This window comes from Mizuhopecten yessoensis, unplaced genomic scaffold, assembly GCF_002113885.1.
Source record: "Mizuhopecten yessoensis strain PY_sf001 unplaced genomic scaffold, ASM211388v2 scaffold7007, whole genome shotgun sequence".
NCBI classification, from domain to species: domain Eukaryota; kingdom Metazoa; phylum Mollusca; class Bivalvia; order Pectinida; family Pectinidae; genus Mizuhopecten; species Mizuhopecten yessoensis.
The window spans coordinates 59,388-78,862 of NW_018406834.1; the positions used below are offsets into that span (position 1 = coordinate 59,388).

Genomic DNA, 19,475 nt, shown 5'->3' on the forward strand with positions numbered 1-19,475 from the left:
GTGTGTACCTGTAGACTATTACAAATGTGTACCTGTAGACTTTTACAAGTGTGTACCTGTAGACTATTACAAGTGTGTACCTGTAGACTATTACAAGTGTGTACCTGTAGACTATTACAAGTATGTACCTGTAAAATATTACAAGTGTGTACCTGTAGACTATTACAAGTGTATACCTGTAGACTATTACAAGTGTGTACCTGTAGACTATTACAAGTGTGAAAGCGTTCGTGGATTTTACCTGGGATAGAACTTCATCAAAGGATTATTCTCCTACGCGAAAAAAGCGATTAGCGCAGGTGGGATGCGGTATACTTGCTGGTAAAATTAACGTTGTCATAGTAACATACAATAGCCTCGTTTTTTTAAAGTTTGACTCACTATACCTGATTGAATAGTGAGCCTACACGACAGGTATCTCTGGAAATTGTAATAATAACGTTTAGGTAGAATGAAAACCAAAAACCGGTTTGTGGCACTGCAAGGGGTCGTAAATTTAATGTGAAACGATTGGAGATTGGATCGATTTACCAGCCACGGACTGTAAACAGCTAGGTGCCTATATAGTAGCCCCTTCTATACGCCTGTACAATGTATAGCTTTGATATGTTAAGACCGTACCGTTCATATTGACGAGCATTCAGCGATAGATAAAACCATTGTGATATAACTTTTAATTTTATTATTTATTTGATTTAATTCGGATAACACACTTGAAGTAAAATTATATATCATCACAATGAAAGGCAATGAATCTTAAAGTTGACATCGCTGTAGATACCAGGCAGGCCATTTCTTAATACAATTGCTTAAAAACGAAACGGAAACGTCAAATGTTTGAATAAAGCTCATCATTGCAGAGAAATAACACATTAAATGTTGGACTACTTGGATGGTGATATTATATGTTACAAATATTTAATTACTTGACTGGCCTTTTTTACAAAAGATCATGAACGAGAATGTATTAGTCGTATACAACACGAATATTTATTGCACATCTACATATAGCAGTATTTACATATTGTCACGTGACTGCATGTGGTTCTTTACACTGTGAAGGCCTGGCTCCTTTCAGAAACTGAATTCCAATTAAATAAAACGTTTCTCCGGTAAACGCTGAACATTCAAACACGTGCTGAACATTTTAAAGTTTTGTCATTTAAAAAAGAATTGGCTCGTTTTTACAAAACAGAAGTGTTTTTTTGATACCCGATTCTCGGAAAGTCAATATGTACGGATCAAATGGCGATCATGTTTACCAGACCGCTTCTAAAGACTAAGAGGTGGAGTATTATGTATATTGACCACAAAACATTGGACATTTCTATACTAATAGCCTGATACTGTACCGGTAGATTGGGCCATTAGACTAGCCCGATTCCCCGGGAACAGCCCTGAGATCAGACCAACTTTGACTTTACTTGTAAAGTTCTATCAAAGTCTCTCTCGGACAGGAAACATAACTCTGTCGTGATTAAACTTGTACACACTCTTTTCACGCGATACCGCATGTATACATTTTAACAGTGCTTCACTAGTACACTTGCAGACGGTTTGATAATCACGAAAATATCTACATAGATTAAGAGCCATAATATTACTGTTATATTTTTGAATGTAAATATAAATCTAATTAAACATCGGTTACTTGAGCCCATGGTAACCAATTTACGGGGCGCAAATTGTGTGTGTAGCTTAATTCAGTAAAAATTATCATTACCTCGCACTTTTCCTGTTTTAATAATTTCGGAAATTATTTTTATCAACCTTTTATATTCACGAACAAAGCTAGTATAGCATGTGGTGCATAGTGTTGAGGATTATAAATTGTACTTTGAAAAACACACACATCAGGAGTGTTATGTCGCCATGGTAACCAGCGGAAGGGGTTGGGGAAAGGAGGCGTTAACATTTCTATATATATATACATTGTAGATAATAAATAAATAAGTCCTAGCGAAGGAAAATATAGAATAAAAACAAAAAATTCCAGATCGTCCGCGGACGATCTGGAATTTTTTGTTTTTATTCTATATATACATTGTTTATATATAAAATCTATGAAACAAAATAAAAGCTAACGTTGTATTTATTTGAAGAGATATGTATCTGCCTTACAGAAAATTATTTTCCATCTTTGGACTGTTCCGTTGACATTACAACCCATGAGGAGGTCCAAATGGGTTTCCAGATCCCAGTACAAAAGGTTCGACGGGCCTGTGTCGCTCACATGCTATTGAATTGTGTAAGCAAACACACCTCATCTTTGTGACCTGCAACGTAGGACAAGGTCACCAACATTTGGTAACAAGCCAGCATCCATCACAGGCAAGATATCATAACTACAGACCAAAATGACTCTTAGCATAATTGACATATGTACGGTGGTACATTTAGGACATGCACATTCTTATTTTCTACATTAATTATCTCGAGCGCTTGATACGTATAATACATCATCAGTGATTTTACCTCTTTAACCTTTAAAGTTGGTCAAGGTCATTATTTGAAGGAAAAAAACAACGTCGTAGCCTCAGCAAGCTAAGCATTGATACTCTACATTGGCAGTCGCAATTGGGAAGTGGGCGAAGGACTGACGACGGACGCTGTTCCAGTGGACGTTAGATCATTATGACACTCTGTTACAGGTGAGCTTAAATGATCCTGTCATTTTTCAACATCACGGTCAGTTTTCAAAAATCCCATTTCAAATGTTCAATATTAAGCCTACACAGCAAGTCGTTTACAGGGGTCCCCGCCGAGTCGTCTCACAATCATTATACTCCGTACTGTGTTAATTATCAATGTAACCATCGACCATTGTTGCATAATTCTTAAGTACCTTTTGTGGTAGTGGTAGATATTTTGATAAAGTTACAAGTCCGGGTGTGCCCGGATATCAGGCTTTGTTCAGTGACTGATCAAACTAAGCATCCTTATTGTACACGTTTAAAGAACCCTGCTTGTTATAACTGTGTATGAGGGGCAAATCTAGCGCTATGTACATTAATATACAATGATAGAAGTCAGTGTCGATATTATATGACAGCTTCGGTTCCCGGTATTCCATAGCTGTTGGGTACTTTGACTCCGAAGTCCACCATTTTAATTGTTTCCCAATTTTGCCATACTCTTCCACCCGAACCCACCACCTCGAACATTTTCTAGACCAGAGACATATAAAGTGTAGTATATACGTCTCTGTCTAGATCTACTACAGCCACAATAAACCAGGTACTTGAAACGGTTGGTGCTTCTCGCCAATTTATTCGGACTTGAGCAAGGCTAGCTACCGCTGAAGGACGGTCAGTATACGTCCGTAACGGTACGGACCATGGACACTGCGACTGAAAATGCTACCGTTCAGTACATCACTTGTGAATTTAGGTATAATGAGATGGTATAGAATGGCCAGGGACGGATGCTAAAGTGCCTCTCTTGAACAATCAAGTGTGGTGGCATTATGATTGTGAAAAAATATGTTTTTTTAAGCATGGTCTTACCGTCAAACAAAGCGCTGAGACAAATACGCCTCAAGCATACATGTGGGGGTATTAAGCAAGGTGTCATAGAACCAGTCGTAGCCAGTTGAGTTTGTGGAGGTATTAAGCTAGGTGGCATAGAACCATTTGTAGTCACCTGGTGTTGCATTTATTACATGGGTTGTCTGTCTAAATAAAGCGTGTTAAGAGTTTGACTCTAGTTAAATAGAATGTTATATAAAATGTCGTATAATAGTCTCAATACAAACTCTTAAGCAAAGCGTAGCAAACTCGTGCAAGTCTAATTTATAATTATTTTATACTTATTTATGTCAGGTTATTCAGAACATTCAATTAATACAAGTGATTTACATTAATGGCGCGTGCTTCATCATTAATCCTGGTCTGACACTAGAACACCGGCCGATCAATAGCCAGTTTCCGGATAGCCGACAGCTAGCCACGGTGACCTACCTGTAACGGTCCGAGAAGGTTTTTACCACTAGACAGAAACATGCCATTTTATGGCCACATTGACACACAACTACAACACAAGCCAGTTTTTGTATATACTTGGGCATGGACAGAACATTGTTTACATATTATACATACGTTTTCCCTCATATTTACAAATGCCTTCCTACCACACTTAAAACTCTTTATTTTCAAAAATCCTTTATAATCTATAAGACATAGCCCCGATATTTCAAAAATTGATCGTTTTATTTGAAAACTGAGTACATGTATTACTACTGTCTAAAAAAACTGCTTTGTCAATTTAGTTCAAGATTCCCACAGTATCATTTTCAAATTGTGGTTACCATAGAGAAAATGACGATCACGTCTTTTTTGAGTGTCAGTCAACTTCAAATGTAAACAACTTTAATCTTCTAGTAAGTTTGGACTTACCGCTATTTTATGATGAAATCTGGCTTTGAAAGTGAACTGTTACATATATACATATGTAAACCTATAGTAGATCCAGATTTTTTAAATTTGAACTTGTTCAAAAGACATTAATTTGACTTGCTTCGTTCTCAATTATTTGAAATTGTCTGTCTATGAAACCACTTATGATTGATCATGTTCATTAAGCTGCTCTAACTGTACGTGTGCCGTACCCTGAAATCTGACTCTGAAATATGTTTATTGTTAGTACGGCAAGGTCGGGAAGTTTTCTTGACATTTTTCTATAACCGTAAATTACAAATTTTATTTTCGTTTGTTTTCGGACAACAAAGTATGTTGTTCCACGCGGGTGTTTACGTCTGAATTTCGATCTAAGATAAAACGCTTAATTATTGATAAAGACGGATATGTATAAGTATCACAACCCCGAAATTATAATAGAGGCGTAAGGGGATGTTTAGGGATACATTAATTGAAGAAAAACATCTCCTCTGATCTTAATTACAAAATAAATATATGTGTAAACATATCCACTTAATTCCACTCAGCCGGATGACAACTTGAACTGCAAGGAAGCATGTGTGAACGGGCAAATCGTCCTCTAGAGAACGTATCTCCAGAGAATAATTCTATACCTCTCTAATATTTGCAAATAGCTTCCCTCCTTTCACTGAAAATATGTATTTATGATACAATTTTCGATTAACATATTGACATGGTAATCCCAATGATAGCCCGTTAATTAAGTTTCCTATGTGAATATCGCAGAATAAATTGTTGAATATATATATATATACATGTATCACCGATAGGTAACTGAATATTTTACCGGACATATGTTTTCCGATGTCATACATGTGTACGTCACAGTGGTTTAGAATGACAGTTTTACCATCAGGGTCATAGCATATTTTTTGCTATGAACACCTGTTCGCGGTATAAATAAACACGGTGCCATGTACATATTTGCGAACAATGCATAAATGTATCGATATTGTGGACACTATTTATATAGTCTATTACAAATTTTAGCATAAACATAATACAATAACACAAGCTATTTCAGTTATGCCAAGGAATTAGATTATCTAAGTCCGTGGTTATGTCCATGCATATTTTCATGTACAATGTACGTTCCCAATATTTTAAAGACAGGTTAAACTTTGACTGTGTCTGTTACGGTACAAAATGAAAACGCCTATGCACTTGAACAGAAATTTAAAGCTTACATTTAAATATTGTTGTCCGTCTCATTACTAAACGGAAGTGGAAGAAGACTACGAAAATATTTACAACTCGTAAAATCCCAGCCGACGGCTACAACGAAATGGAATTTACTTCTGTCACTCAAGCGTATAGGAGATCCCACACAGTAGTTGATCACGTGACTAAAAAGGCGGGTACAGACGCTATCCACATTGGCGGCCATTTTGCCGAAGTTTACATGGTCTGTGTTTGTTTTGAAGCTTCGATTTCTGCTTAATTGTTGAAGATGGCAAGCAAAACTGGAACGCCGACAAAATCGTCGAAGAGGACGGTCACTACAACAACTTATACTCAACGGTCATCTGATGAGACTCCTTCCACCAGCAGTGCATCGCCGGGCCGGCGCGTGAGATCTCCCTCGCCGGCGAGAATTACCCGGCAAATCGAAAAAGACCAACTGCTTAATCTTAACGATCGCCTGGCAGCATATATAGACAGGGTTAGATTTCTGGAAACAGAAAATAGTAGACTAACAGTTCAGATCAAATCCGTCGAGGAGACAGTGAACCGAGACAGGTCGAATATAAAAGCTGTGTTTCAGACGGAGATTGACGATGCTAGACGTCTGTTGGATGAGACTGCAAAAGAGAAAGCACGTTTGCAGATCGAAGTCGGAAAGTACAAAGAAGAATCGGAAGACTGGAAACTCAAGTGAGTTAGCTGTCGATTTGCTTTCAATAAACCATAAAACATGTAAAAAAAAGTCTCAGGTAAATTCGGACGGTACCTGTATATACTATCATAGCTATAGTCCGTTTCTTATTTGTTTTGTTAATTCAAGACGTTTCTCCTGACTTGTGTGATATGTTTCATTTTTACAGTTGAAACTGTTGTCAAGCTAGTGCTTTTGTTTTGCTCCTAAGTTTTATATTTCATGTTGCACAGCTATTAATTGTGAAGACTTTTAAATTAGAGACAATATATAAAAAATGGAGAGGCGGTGCTGAAAGCTCTATGCAGAAGTGTATTGCTGAGTGTACAGACTGCCCTCCATTCATGTACACTGATTAAATCTGGCATTGTGACTAGATCCAGTGAGAGCATGAGGAGGCTATTATAGCTAGGGCGGTGTTGTTGTGGCCCCAGCTGGGATAGCACGCTCCCTGAGTCACTGGAGCCTGACATCCGATACTGTTAATAACGAGTCTAAGAGTGTGTGTATTCCGTTTGTTGTTGAGTATGTACGTAGAACTAGCACACTTTGACAGGCTTTGATGTTTAACATGGATAATCTGAATCCAAACAAAAATTGATACAGATACGTCAAGATTATCAACTAATAATCTGATTTTAATTAAAAACAAAAGTTGTGGTAAACGCAGTCTACAGAAGTATACACAGTGTAGTGGATGGTATATTGTATGTTTAGTAGCTTATCAAAACTTTCAACTAAGAATTTTAGTTAATCATTTTAACAATGAAAAATACCTAAGTACTTTTATGGATATTATCATATTAGAATTATTCTACATAAAGAATTATAACATCAGACCATTATTGTTTGTATTAGTGTTTTTTAATGTACAATTCAACTCCATTATTTACAGTGACTGTATTGATATGTGTCATAGAATTGATAAATGTATTTATTTAACACTTGCTAGTTGTATTTTTTCTGTGTCCACCCGACAGCTTTATCAAAATGTTGTCAATGTTTCTGTTTGCCATTTGTTATAAATGTTTACACAGAAGTAAACTGCTTAAACATGTAGAGTATCGTCCTAACATACAGTCCCTGGTTAGCTGTGGGCCTGTATTTTACACACCCACACCCACACACTGCTCAGTGCTGTAGTATACAATGACATCACATTACTGTGAACTTAGTCATTCACAAAATCCTGTTCAGTTGCTTCATGAAAGCTGAATGATGCAGAATTCATGTGCTTGGGAAACTTCTGAAAGTTTCTTTTGAACTACAAGAGACCAATGTTATCAAATATGCATTACTTTGGCTAATGAAAAGTGGTCAACAGTAATAACATTTCAGAAATGTTATAAATGTAATACGACAATTTTAAGATGTATGATATATATATGGGAACAAGATCAGTGTTTTTCTTCCTCCAAAAGCTGTAAAGCAGCTGCATGAATTGGGGAAAATATAGAAATATCTTAAGGCCAAATAGATAAAATCTTGTGTTCCCGCTAACCCTACCTACCCCAGATTTTTGTGCCTACCATTAAGTTTTTATTTGCATTTCGTGATATAATGCACCGTTAAAGTCAGAACTCCTGCTTTTTATAACCATAGTGAAAAAAAATCCAAAATTAAGTTAATTGCCTACCTACCTATTATTTCTGTAGATGAATGCAGAAACAAGTAATTTGTTTTTTGCCTTATTGAAATTGGGAAGGTATTCCTCATTTTTCCTTCATATTTGGGGAACAAAACACTATTCCAATCGCTTTCCGTCCGTTGTCGTGCATAAACTTTTTACATTTTCAACTTCTCCTCAAGAACCAGCAGATGGATTTTTTTTCAAACTTGGTCAGAATCATCCTTGGTAGATGAGGCTACTAAATTGTAAAATTGGGATTCCTACCCCAACCCTTGGGGCTAAGGTGGGGCCCAAAAGGGAACATTTACCAATATTTTCAAATTCTTATCCTTTGATGACATTGACAAGTATTGTATTACACTTAGTTTACATGCTGTTTTCCACATCACATCTAAACAATAAAATAAATCGACCAGTACATATGATATTACTCAGTTGACCGCTAAGGCCCTTGGGCCTCTTGTTTGCACAGAGAAACAGCCTGTATTCCACTGTAAAACAAGGCAATACACAAAAAATATTGATGTCAACCTTCTATTTGATGTTCAACAAATTGATGTGAACTGACCCTGTACCACTCCCAAAAACGGTATCTATGCGTTGGATAGTATTTTTTTGCCGAGCATGACTATAACTTCTGACAGGAAAAGCTTACATACCCTTTTGGAACATTTATGAAAAAATGATAAAGACAAAATAAAGCATAATCAACAGTAGCATTCTGAGTGTAAAAAATTCAACTGGGCTAGACCAGGATCAGAACCCTAGACTTGAGATTGATTATTTGATATTAAATTACTCTTTCTCCTACCGACTTGGGCTAGATGTACCTATTCAGTGGAAGTACTACAGTCATATGCAACAAAATATTAAGGGCAAAGTATTGTGTTCACAAAAAAACATAACCATGGGACAGGGATCCTTAACTTTTGGGAAATATATATATATATAAATATAGTTTAAAATCTTAAGCATCCAGATCCTAAAAACACCCATACTCCGGGCCCTGTAAATAAGGATTTTGGATGAAACGTCTTTGAATTAGGAACCTTTGAAGGAGACCAGGTAGCTCTATTGATGCCTGTCAATTTTTTTTAACTGATATTATACTTAAAGTGACGGTGATATTAAAATCAAAATAATGTGCTTTTCCAACTTTCTTATTTTTCTGATGTATATTTGTCCCATATTTATCTTCCATATTGTTGAGGACTGTCCTGAGTTTACGTGTAAAACTTATTCACATGTTGCTTGGAATTTTAAGATTATTCTTCAGCAATTTAAATTAAAGTCAAGGTGAAAAATGATGGATTTTATGAGGCTTTTATCATTTATGCATCATCGCTCGTTATATTTGAAAACTTATTGAACCAAATCATTAAATCAGAAACAAAATTTAATTTTCATAAAGTATTTATATTATGTAATTTTATTACCCCCAGACTCTTGCTTTTCTGTGGAACTTGCTTTCACTTTCATAACCCACTATATCTTTTTGTAATTATATAATTATATAATAGGACTTTAAAATGAAAATTTTGAAAATGTCATTCAAAACTTGTATTGAAAAATATCCTATAACTGCAATGTCTCATTTTTGAAATTATCATTTTTAAATGCATCATTGAGTTACATATTCATGAAAATGATGTTTCCTAATTGATTTTAGTCCTTGATATGACTTTGTTAGAGAAGTTTTAAGTTCAATGTGCCATGATCATGCTGTTTCAGGTACCACAAGAAGGACAGAGAATTGCGAGATTCTCAAAACCAAAATGCAGCCCTCCTCAAAGAAAATGCTGACCTGGAAAACCGAGCAACGAATGCGGAGAACCAGAGGAAACTGTTGGAGAAAGAGTGTAATGTATGTTATCTCTTGATCATGACTCTTTAACAACTCTTTGTCGCTCTCCTTTAGAATTGCTAGTCTGTTTAAGATCCACTCTAGATTAAAATGTAGTATTCACATGCAGGGCTAAGTAGGTCCTTGAGAGTATGAATGTAGTTGACCCTCGGATGTGAGCTTTTTATCTTGTAATTGATGGGGAATGTTTATTTGAAGTGTATTTTGACATCCTCATTTGAGAGAAATATTAATTTTCTTCTAAACTAGTTTAAATGTCGAGCGTAAACTGAAAGTTCTGATGTGCATTTGTTATCCTTCACGGTTTCTGCCACTATTTGCTTATGCAGGTGTCCAATTCCTTTTCAATGTATGTGTGTGCATATTCTTCACATTTAACGAGGGTGTTTTTCTGCTTGTTGCTAGAAAAATGTCCACATTGATTTATGAAGTTGAACGATATCAAATTTACATTGTGCCTTTGCCTTGCTACCAGTTTATAATATGGTGTGGCTTATTATTTGCTTTAGTTAAGTTCTGTATTGAATTTCCATTTAGAAACTTCGGAGCGATTTGGCCGCACTGGAGCGGCAGTTGGCAACAGCTAAGAAACAGTTGGAGGATGAGACGTTGCTCCGTGTCGATCTACAGAACCGAATTCAGAGTCTCAAAGAGGACCTGTCCTTCAAAACACAGGTGTATGAACAGGTAACATGCCAGATCCCAATCTGACCCGAGGAAGTCGTAAGCTTCTTGAATCCGCTTTTAATAATATTTGAGCTTTTTTGCTAGCACACTCATGGTTTAATAGGACCTGCGGTGCAAAAAATTCCAACCCCTATCCGTTTGTTTGCTTATGCTACTGAAACAAAACTTTTCTGTCTAAATTTGCAAATTCATCGAGAGAAAACTTGCAATGGAGGCCATAGTGAATCTATGAAATATTTTAATTGTAAGGCATCTTATCCTTATAGAGACCTCCTAAACTGCTTCACTTATTAACGCCATGCAAATGTATGATGATGGATTTTTCTTGCACCCCCAACTGACTGTTTTCTTACATGGGATAACTCTGTCCTTACAAACAGGTATTAGAACAAAAATAATGTATGGTCACAACTTTTTTAAATTTTACTTGAAGGAGTTAAACGAGACTCGAGTAAAAACAACACAAGAGATCGAGGAAGTGGATTCATCTGTACGCATGGATTACGAGGCCAAGTTACAAGATGCACTCCAGAGTTTGCGAGAGGAACAGGACATTCAGCTGCGTGAGGTTCGCCTCGAGGTCGAAAGTCTCTACGAGAGGAAGGTGATTACTTCATGTACAGCTACCCAGTGAGGTGGATATGAGGATTTATGAAAAGAACCGGAGACATTGACTTCATATACGTATCTAAACAAGAAATAAACCAAATTTAGGTGTCCATAACAACTAGTAACAACTAGTAACAACTAGTAACATAGTAACAGTAACAAAAGTTGATGTCTTGATTTGGAATGGTTAGCACCAAGGGGAATGTTTATGGTAGTAAAATTACTGCTCTGTGACAAACCGCGGTTCGAGAATTATTTATGTTAGTCTTGGTACAATTATAGATGATGCTATTTGTTGTTAAAACAGGTTGGGGATGTGCAGTCGGCTCTGGACAGGAGCATGAACAGCTCGAATATGTCTTCACAGGACCTTCTCTCATCTCGTAAACGCCTTGATGAGATGTCATCCGAGTTAACTAGGCTTCGTGCAGAGGTACAGTAGACACATAATCTACTAGCCCAAAATCAAATTCTGCTAGCCTGACAATTATGAACTGGATCAAGCTGACATAAATAACATGATCTATGGTATATCATTATGAAGTCCATGGAACTGAATGCCTCTTAAAATGATTGAATCTTAAATAAAAAGAAGAAGAAATACTGCTCCTGAAAGTCAATCAATTCCAGTATTAGAAAGCATAAAAACAAACATGGTTGACAGTATGATTATCTTCAACAATCTGACTAAATTTTCGGAGAATAATGAAAATTCTTCATGAACATCTTGTTTTGTAGAATGCTGCATACATATCACGCATCACTGACCTCGAGGCGCAGCTTGCTCGTGACCAGGAGGAATTCCTCAGTCGATTAGCCATGAAAGACCAGGAGATCGGCGAGCTACGAATCATCCTGGATGAACAGACGCAGGAATACGCTGACCTCCTGGATGTCAAAGTTAAACTAGACAATGAAATCATGGCCTACAGGAAACTGCTGGAGGGTGAGGAAGAAAGGTATGTACAGGGAACTACTAAAGGGTGAGGAAGAAACATATTTACAGGGAAAGAAGGGAGGGTGAGGAAGAAAGATATGTATAGGGAAATGAGGGAGGGTGAGGAAGAAAGGTGTGTACAGGGAACTACTGGAGGGTGAGGAAGAAAGGTATGTACAGGGAAACGAGGGAGGGTGAGGAAGAAAGATATGTACAGGGAAACGAGGAGGTATGTACAGGGCAAGGAGGGAGGTTGAGGAAAAATGTATGTACAGGGAAACTAGGAAGGGTGAGAAAGAAGTTATGTACAAGGAAACTACTGGAGGGTGAGGGTATGTACAAGGAAACTACTGGAGGGTGAGGAAGAAAGGTATGAACAGGGAAACGAGGGAGGGTGAGGAAGAATGGTATGTACAGGGAAACGAGGAGGTATGTACAGGGAAAGGAGGGAGGGTGAGGAAAAATGTATGTACAGGGAAACTAGGAAGGGTGAGAAAGAAGGTATGTAGAAGGAAACTACTGGAGGGTGAGGAAGAAAGGTATGTACAGGGAAAGGAGGGAGGGTGAGGAAGATAGATATGTACAGGAAAACGAGCAGAGACCAGCTCAGCCAGTCCAAATTAACACTAAACATAGATAAAGTCTACATGAAGTCCTATATGAAAATCAGACAAACTGAGTATTTTTATGAGATGGATATCAAACAAGACATTATCTCAAACAGATTTTGTTTAGTTTAATATAATAATAATGATAAAACTTTATTTTGTGAGTATAAAGAACCTGTTCAGCCAATCTAATCTACCGCTGGGTCCTCTTGTTAGCAAAACATGGTAGGTGTTAAATACATGATTGCTAACAAGTATTTTATGAGATATATGTATGATACATTTATCACAAATACATGTTTAAAATTATCAAAGATTGCACAAAAGTTCATGCATATAAAGTATCATTAGAAGACATTAGTCCAACATACATACATACTAATATAGTAAAGTGTAAAAATTGACATAGTTATACGCTCACATAGCATAGAGTAAAAGATTTCCAGCATTGGAAAGAATCTAAAATAACAATAATTTAAGAGTTCAAATGACTTCCAAGCTTCTTATTTTTGAACATAGAAAAATAACCTAAATTTTTAATTTCATTTGTAAGTTCATTCCATTGTTTCTAGTTTAAAGGGATGTACTAAAGATGGAAAGGTTGTTATATAATAACACCGTTAATTTGAAGGTTGTGCATTTTGGTGATTACTTGAGTAGGTCAGTGATTATCACTGATAGTGTGAAATTGAGGATATTTTCAGTGTTATAAATGTAACATTAACTCATTCACCCCTGCAATTTCAGAATAAACTATTCCAACCTTTTACTTGGAAGAGTTCAAATGTGTCTTCAGGGGTTAATGAGTTAATGAACTTGCTGAGGAGCATACCATCTAAGTGGATCAGAGTCTTCCATATTAAAGTTCTTTCAGAAGAATTTAAATTCTGTCGCTAGGTGCACATTTCAAACTGCTTCCTTTTCATCCTTAGACTGAACCTGTCACAGTCATCTTCATCATCTGAGTCGACCCCAGGCCGATCTGGAGCAAGGGGCGCCAAACGCAAGCGCGTGGCACTTTCTGATACAGTTGAGGAATTCAGCCAGTCATCATCTAGCTCAGGTTTTGCCACAACATCCTCAGCTAGTGGTCACGTGGAGATCAAGGAAACGGATGGCGAAGGAAAATTCATCAAGATTTACAATACGTCTGATGAGGTATAGAACAATCTTGACCAAGCACCTGCTGCTGATTACAATGACTTACAAGGACATCCTCTATATATTCTTACAACAATTTAGTCTCTAACACCTAACAAAATCTTCCCAATTTAGAAAAAAAAATCGAGATTACTTTGTGCTCCCAATTTTTCCGTTAAAAATACAAAATGGTATGAAGGAATCTGTAAAATACAATGCCATAACAAAACACTTTGATTGGAAACCTACCATATATCTCTATAATATACAGTAGAAGTTCTTTTTTCCGGCTAGATAAATACCTTACAGGAGTTTTGGAATAACACATTTTCTGTTTTAAATCTCCCAAGTTAAGCAAATTGACTAAAATTCAATTAGATGACTCCAGGAAGTTGAGAGTATGTGTTTTTCTGAAGATTTTTTTATCTTTATACCAGACACATTTAAATGGCTCACCACTGTGTTTGACTTTATGATTTCGGACTTACAGGACATTGCTGTTGGTGGTTGGCAGCTAAAGCACACAGCTGGGAAAGACGACAGCGAAAAATCAACCCTCTACAAATTTCACAGAAGTCTACTTCTCCGAGCCAACCAGGCCTGCACTGTGAGTTTGAAAAGTGGTCAAGACAAAACCATTTAACTAAGGCTGGAATGGAAATCTCAGCATTGGTGTATCATGGGTCAAAAAGATTTCATGGTTTTCATTAAAAGGAACATGGCAAACATGAAATGTTTTTGACCCATGAAACAAGTCCTTGATGTAAAATTTCTGTACTACCTATACCACTGTTTCAGTTAAATCACTTTTTATACAGGTCTAGTGTATGCTTTCTTTCATGAATCTATGTTACATCTTTAAAACTTAGCCTTCATGCTTCAGATTTCGTCCTCCTTGCTTTTAATTTTCCGATTAACCTGGAAGGAATGTTGTGAAACAGTGTTCTTTGTTAACAATAACCCACTAGGGTCATGTAAAGAAAAGCATGCTGCTAACCATTGAAACGTTCAACCATCCTTTTAGGGGAAGTGGCCGTGTTACAGTAGTTAGGAGCCACTGGTAATTATTAGCTAGGCAGCTTGGAGCCAGATATCTTGATCAGCTGGAGACCAGGACACAATATAAGTAAATCTGTTGTAGGTGGTGTTTCTTTGTAAAATATCAGATCAATATAAACTTTGAATTGAACTGAGCTGAAAATAAATATGGCTCTATTTAGATGATGCTATGAAGTATCCTTTACATTGCCGTGTTTGACCTATGTTGACCTATGTTTGACCTATGTTGACCTATGTTGACCTGTTGTAGGTTTGGAGCTCTGGTATGGGTCAGACACACAGCCCACCCTCCGACCTGGTGATGAAAACACAGCAGTGGGTAACTGATGGTGACATGAAGACTGTCCTTGTCAACAGTGACGGAGAGGTCTGTACATTTCTGTGACTCACTTAGATTGGCTTTCATATGCATTATGTCACTGTCTATTATCTTTGTTTAGGCTTCGTATTTTCCCAAAAAAATATTTAACAATGATCTGAAGTGATTGAAATCCTAAAAAAATTGTGATCTGCAAATAAAAAATTTGCTCTGGTGGCTTATATATACGACAGAAACAAGTTATGTGTGCCAGATCATTTGGGTTCCTGCTGTCATTTTCTTAGAAATAAAAATACATATGTATATTACAAATAAACAGTATTACATTATGAAGCAATCTCATCACATCAGATAAGATACGGGTGTGGACAGATCCGTTTTAAAATCAAGATCCTCGGGTTGTACCTTGCTCAATATGGTAAATCATACCTTTTTGTGAATTGAATGATCTGTACAAACAAAATGCCAGGTTCGGGGTTCTATCTGGCACTGGTATTTAGTATTTTCAATTAAAAGTGGTTGAAATGTAAACAATTTTTTACTGGAAAAATAATCATAACACTATATATAATCTTTATAATTAAGTCTTGTGAAAAATGGAGATTTTACAATGAATAGTTTTGATAAGTTTCCTCCCTTTTTGCTATAAATACTGTTTCTTATTGGATACAGGAAGTAGCGTCCAGGGAAATGTCAAAGACTCTAGCTCGAAGCACACAGTCCTTCCGTACAAGTCGAGGATTTGATGATGTTGACACTGGTGTAAGTCACAAGTTTCGTTTCTTTGCTCTATACAAGTTTGTTTGTTCAGCTTTCGGGCATTGACTGGTTTACTTTGACCAACAAGTTAATTATGATTTACCATTAACTGATTAAAATAAGGTTCAGTGTGAGAAAATTTGGGTTTTTAATTATTTTCCACTTTTAGCTACTAAATATGGGTTTTCTATGTGATAAACACAATTGAAAAAAAAAAAAAAAATGCCCAACTGATGTAAACAGATACATATCATTACTGAAGTATAAATCATTTGAGGTGATAATGTTAAATTATTGGATTTTTTTTCTTCTTGCAGCGTGGAAGTGATCGATGCTCCATTATGTAGGCGTTTAAGCTTGAAGAGGAGTCTGATAAACTATTCGGACGAGCATCATGAATGGGAAGAGGTGTAAATCACAGGCCCCAGCTGTCATTGCACCAAGATTCTTCAAAAGTGCTGATGATGTTTTCATTCAGGGTGGAATGGTATGGAATCTCGTTTCTGACATATTTGTGTCCTGCGAGTGAACTATCGCGGGAATCAAACATGCGGATATATACACCAATTATTCATAAGGTTATGATTTTATAATGCATTCAGGGAATTGTAATGTTACTGTGAGGCATAAATCAAGCCTTTTTGGACTCCTTTTTTTGTCAAAAATGCAAGTTTAACTTGTTTACATGTATTATTTATTGTTTTAAAGCAATTCAAATTTGTTAACTTGCTCTCAAATCATGTAGTTGTGATTTATGGTAAATTGGAAATATTTTTTTCACTCCTTCTGAAGTAAAAACTAATAAAAAGTGTGAAACAAACAAATCAAAGCTAAAAGGTTTAGACCTTCATGGTATTCTGAAAATTAAATTAAGACTTTCCAATGTAAATTATTCGATTTCTATTTGGTAACTCCAGCTGTGATTGGCTAAGATGATGAAAACCATAGAAGCATGTTGTTGTGTATTTTCCCAAAAATTGCGTGATTGTGTTTCATTTCATAAAGTTTCATTTCTTGCACGCTTTTCTTTGAAAACTGATCATTCTGAGTTTAGAAATTGTTAGGTCGATGTGGCATTATCATCAAACCCATTGTCAATGTGTTGTGAAAATGATTAATCAAAACCTAGTGCTGGTGATCTATGTGTGAACCATTAGCTAGGATTGTCATTTGCTGCCTTTTCTACCTCATTACCATTTAACAGTCGTGGTCAAATACGTGGTAGGAATGGCGATCTATAGATTGGTGGCTTCATTTTGAGTGAAGATAGGTACCTACATCTCGGTTAAGATCACTGCCATTCAAAGCCTTCATTTGTAATCCAACTTCATAATTGAAAAGATTTAACGACACCGTTACAAGAAATCATTTCAGAAATGTTTTCCATTTCAAAAATATTAAAAAAATAGTGCTGTGAGGTTCCATTGAGGTACAACATTGAAAACATCTTTTGTCAAAGTGATGAGGAAATCTAATCGTTACAGTACTGAAGTATATATCGGATGTAGTTCCTGTCATTTAGGTGTTCACAAAGGAACTTTATTAACTTAAGTCATTCGCTTATATTTGCTAATACAAAGAGGCAGCTTAAAACGGTGTATATATTTTATGGTTATAACTATTATTAGATTGTATCTAAATATAGACTCAACGCGTACCAAATTAGTCAATATTATTCAAACATCACATTTATTAATAGCTATTTCCATTATTCGCAATCTGAAATGCAACACTTGAAATCTGAACCTATTAAAATTTCCAGAAATATTTCCAATAGATAATGCATAAAATATGTATTTATAAAATCAAACTCTCGTCTCGTGGTTACATCAGAACTCAAGTGTTTATGAGGCTTGTTATTGTTTACACGTTTGTTGATCCAGAACCAGAGGAGAATTCCTGCCTTGTTGATGTTGTCCTGTGTTATACTGTTTATGTCTGGTTGTGGTTTAGTCTCGTCCATTTGTACGATTTTCATTCTGTAATGGAAAAAATCATGTTGAAATTTTACGTGATTGTGTTGATTATTCGCTTATAACATCCCACATTTTATAAATATGTATGTGTATTTTTTCTTCCATACTTGATCATTGTTTTTCAAAGCTGTTCTTACTTGAAATTGCTATATATCGGTAAATATTTTGAAATATTTCAGTTGACAAGATTTCATAAACTTCACTATTTGTTATTCAAATTGGATTCGGGGGAATTTTTAACTTTTCATTTGTTTCATTGTACTGTGTCTCTCATCCTGGCATTGGCCATTACCTCCAATTGAAGCACAGGAAAATTTAAACAGTAATTCATTAGAAATTTAAAAATGAATGGGTCCATTTCTCGAGTTAACTTATTTATTATTAAAATATTTCGGAGGATAAGTTCTCGGTAAACATGGTACCCATCTGAGTAACTAGGTAGATTGATCATAGATGAATGTCTTGCTTGGGGACGGGATACCAATGGTTTCAGCACCCTCGACCTAATATAACCTTAATCTACTGTTGCCATGCTGCTTCTAAGCTATTAAATCATAGTAACATTTTTCTAGTGAATGGCTTTGACTAATATTTTGATCCCATCTTTTCACACTAGTCACTTCGGTGGTCTCTGGAAACAATGATCTTCAGTCCACACATATATACCTGGTATATAAATATATATCTACATAGGATAATAAAGGTGGAAGGTATGGTAGCTAGACCTCTAATAAAATCTAAATCTACCTTCGTAAGTTGTCCGGTGTTTAGATCAAAAGAAAATGAAAAACAGTTCTGTAGAGGATGACACGTCCTTAAATGACATTTATAGATGTTAATAGGACATTAAACAAAATAAAATAAATGTAGAGGCCGACTCGAGGACAGGAATTTTCCATGTGGACATAACATCATCGTTGCCAGAGAAACACTTTCATAGTAACTCCGAGAATACTTGCCTTATATTTGTAGTGATGCTAATTATTGTCATTTATCTATAGTATATACATGTACACTTTATACAAATGTTTTAAAATATATATTATACTCCTGTATGTAAACCTAATTCACTCTATAACATTTCAGTTACAAGTATGCTGTTTACAAAATTCCTTTAATGCAGATAATTAGCATTGAAAATTAAAGTTTCTTTTGTGGTTAATTAATCTTAAATTTTCTTTACCAACAAAATTAACTGGCATATTAAAAACCTGGGTGTTCTAGAAATATGTAGGTTTACATTGAATTCGTCATAATATTTTAGTCATTGTAGATTTTTTTTTTTGTTAATTTTAGAGTTTGCATGACATGATATCCTGGTGCATAGCCTATTAACTGTTTTCTCCCTTAGGCCTGGTTGTAGTATTATTTTCACCCTTATTTAGTTTAACATATAAATGCTCAACATGGTATTGCAATGTAATCTTGTACTGGGGTTTCTTGGGATCAAATTTCTTCTAAATGTTGATGCATGGCTATGTGTAACAATTATGTGAAGAGGGCCAGTCATGATTTCCATGTTGTACAACTGGCATCCCACTTCTGTCGACTTGTCGAAAAGATTTTTGGGACTGG

The 19,475-nt window shown here is 35.9% G+C and overlaps 2 protein-coding genes across 2 annotated transcripts in view; one reads left to right on the forward strand and one right to left on the reverse strand.

Moving 5' to 3' along the window:
• The window catches only part of LOC110452950 (sodium-coupled monocarboxylate transporter 1-like), a 29,502-nt gene extending 23,805 nt beyond the window's left edge, over positions 1-5,697 (reverse strand). The window contains exon 1 of the mRNA XM_021501710.1: positions 5,624-5,697. Coding sequence (XP_021357385.1) covers positions 5,624-5,648 — 25 coding nt within the window. The 5' untranslated portion in view covers positions 5,649-5,697. The remainder of the gene's footprint in view (positions 1-5,623) is intronic.
• An 87-nt stretch (positions 5,698-5,784) lies between these two features.
• On the forward strand, positions 5,785-18,495 carry LOC110452951 (lamin Dm0-like). Its single transcript, XM_021501711.1, has 11 exons — positions 5,785-6,311; positions 9,674-9,806; positions 10,344-10,493; positions 10,927-11,097; positions 11,410-11,535; positions 11,841-12,061; positions 13,580-13,805; positions 14,278-14,394; positions 15,097-15,213; positions 15,838-15,927; positions 16,242-18,495. The coding sequence occupies exons 1-11, from the start codon at positions 5,887-5,889 to the stop codon at positions 16,269-16,271; spliced, it is 1,806 nt and encodes a 601-aa protein (XP_021357386.1). The 5' UTR covers positions 5,785-5,886; the 3' UTR covers positions 16,272-18,495.
• The last annotated feature ends 980 nt before the right edge of the window (positions 18,496-19,475 follow it).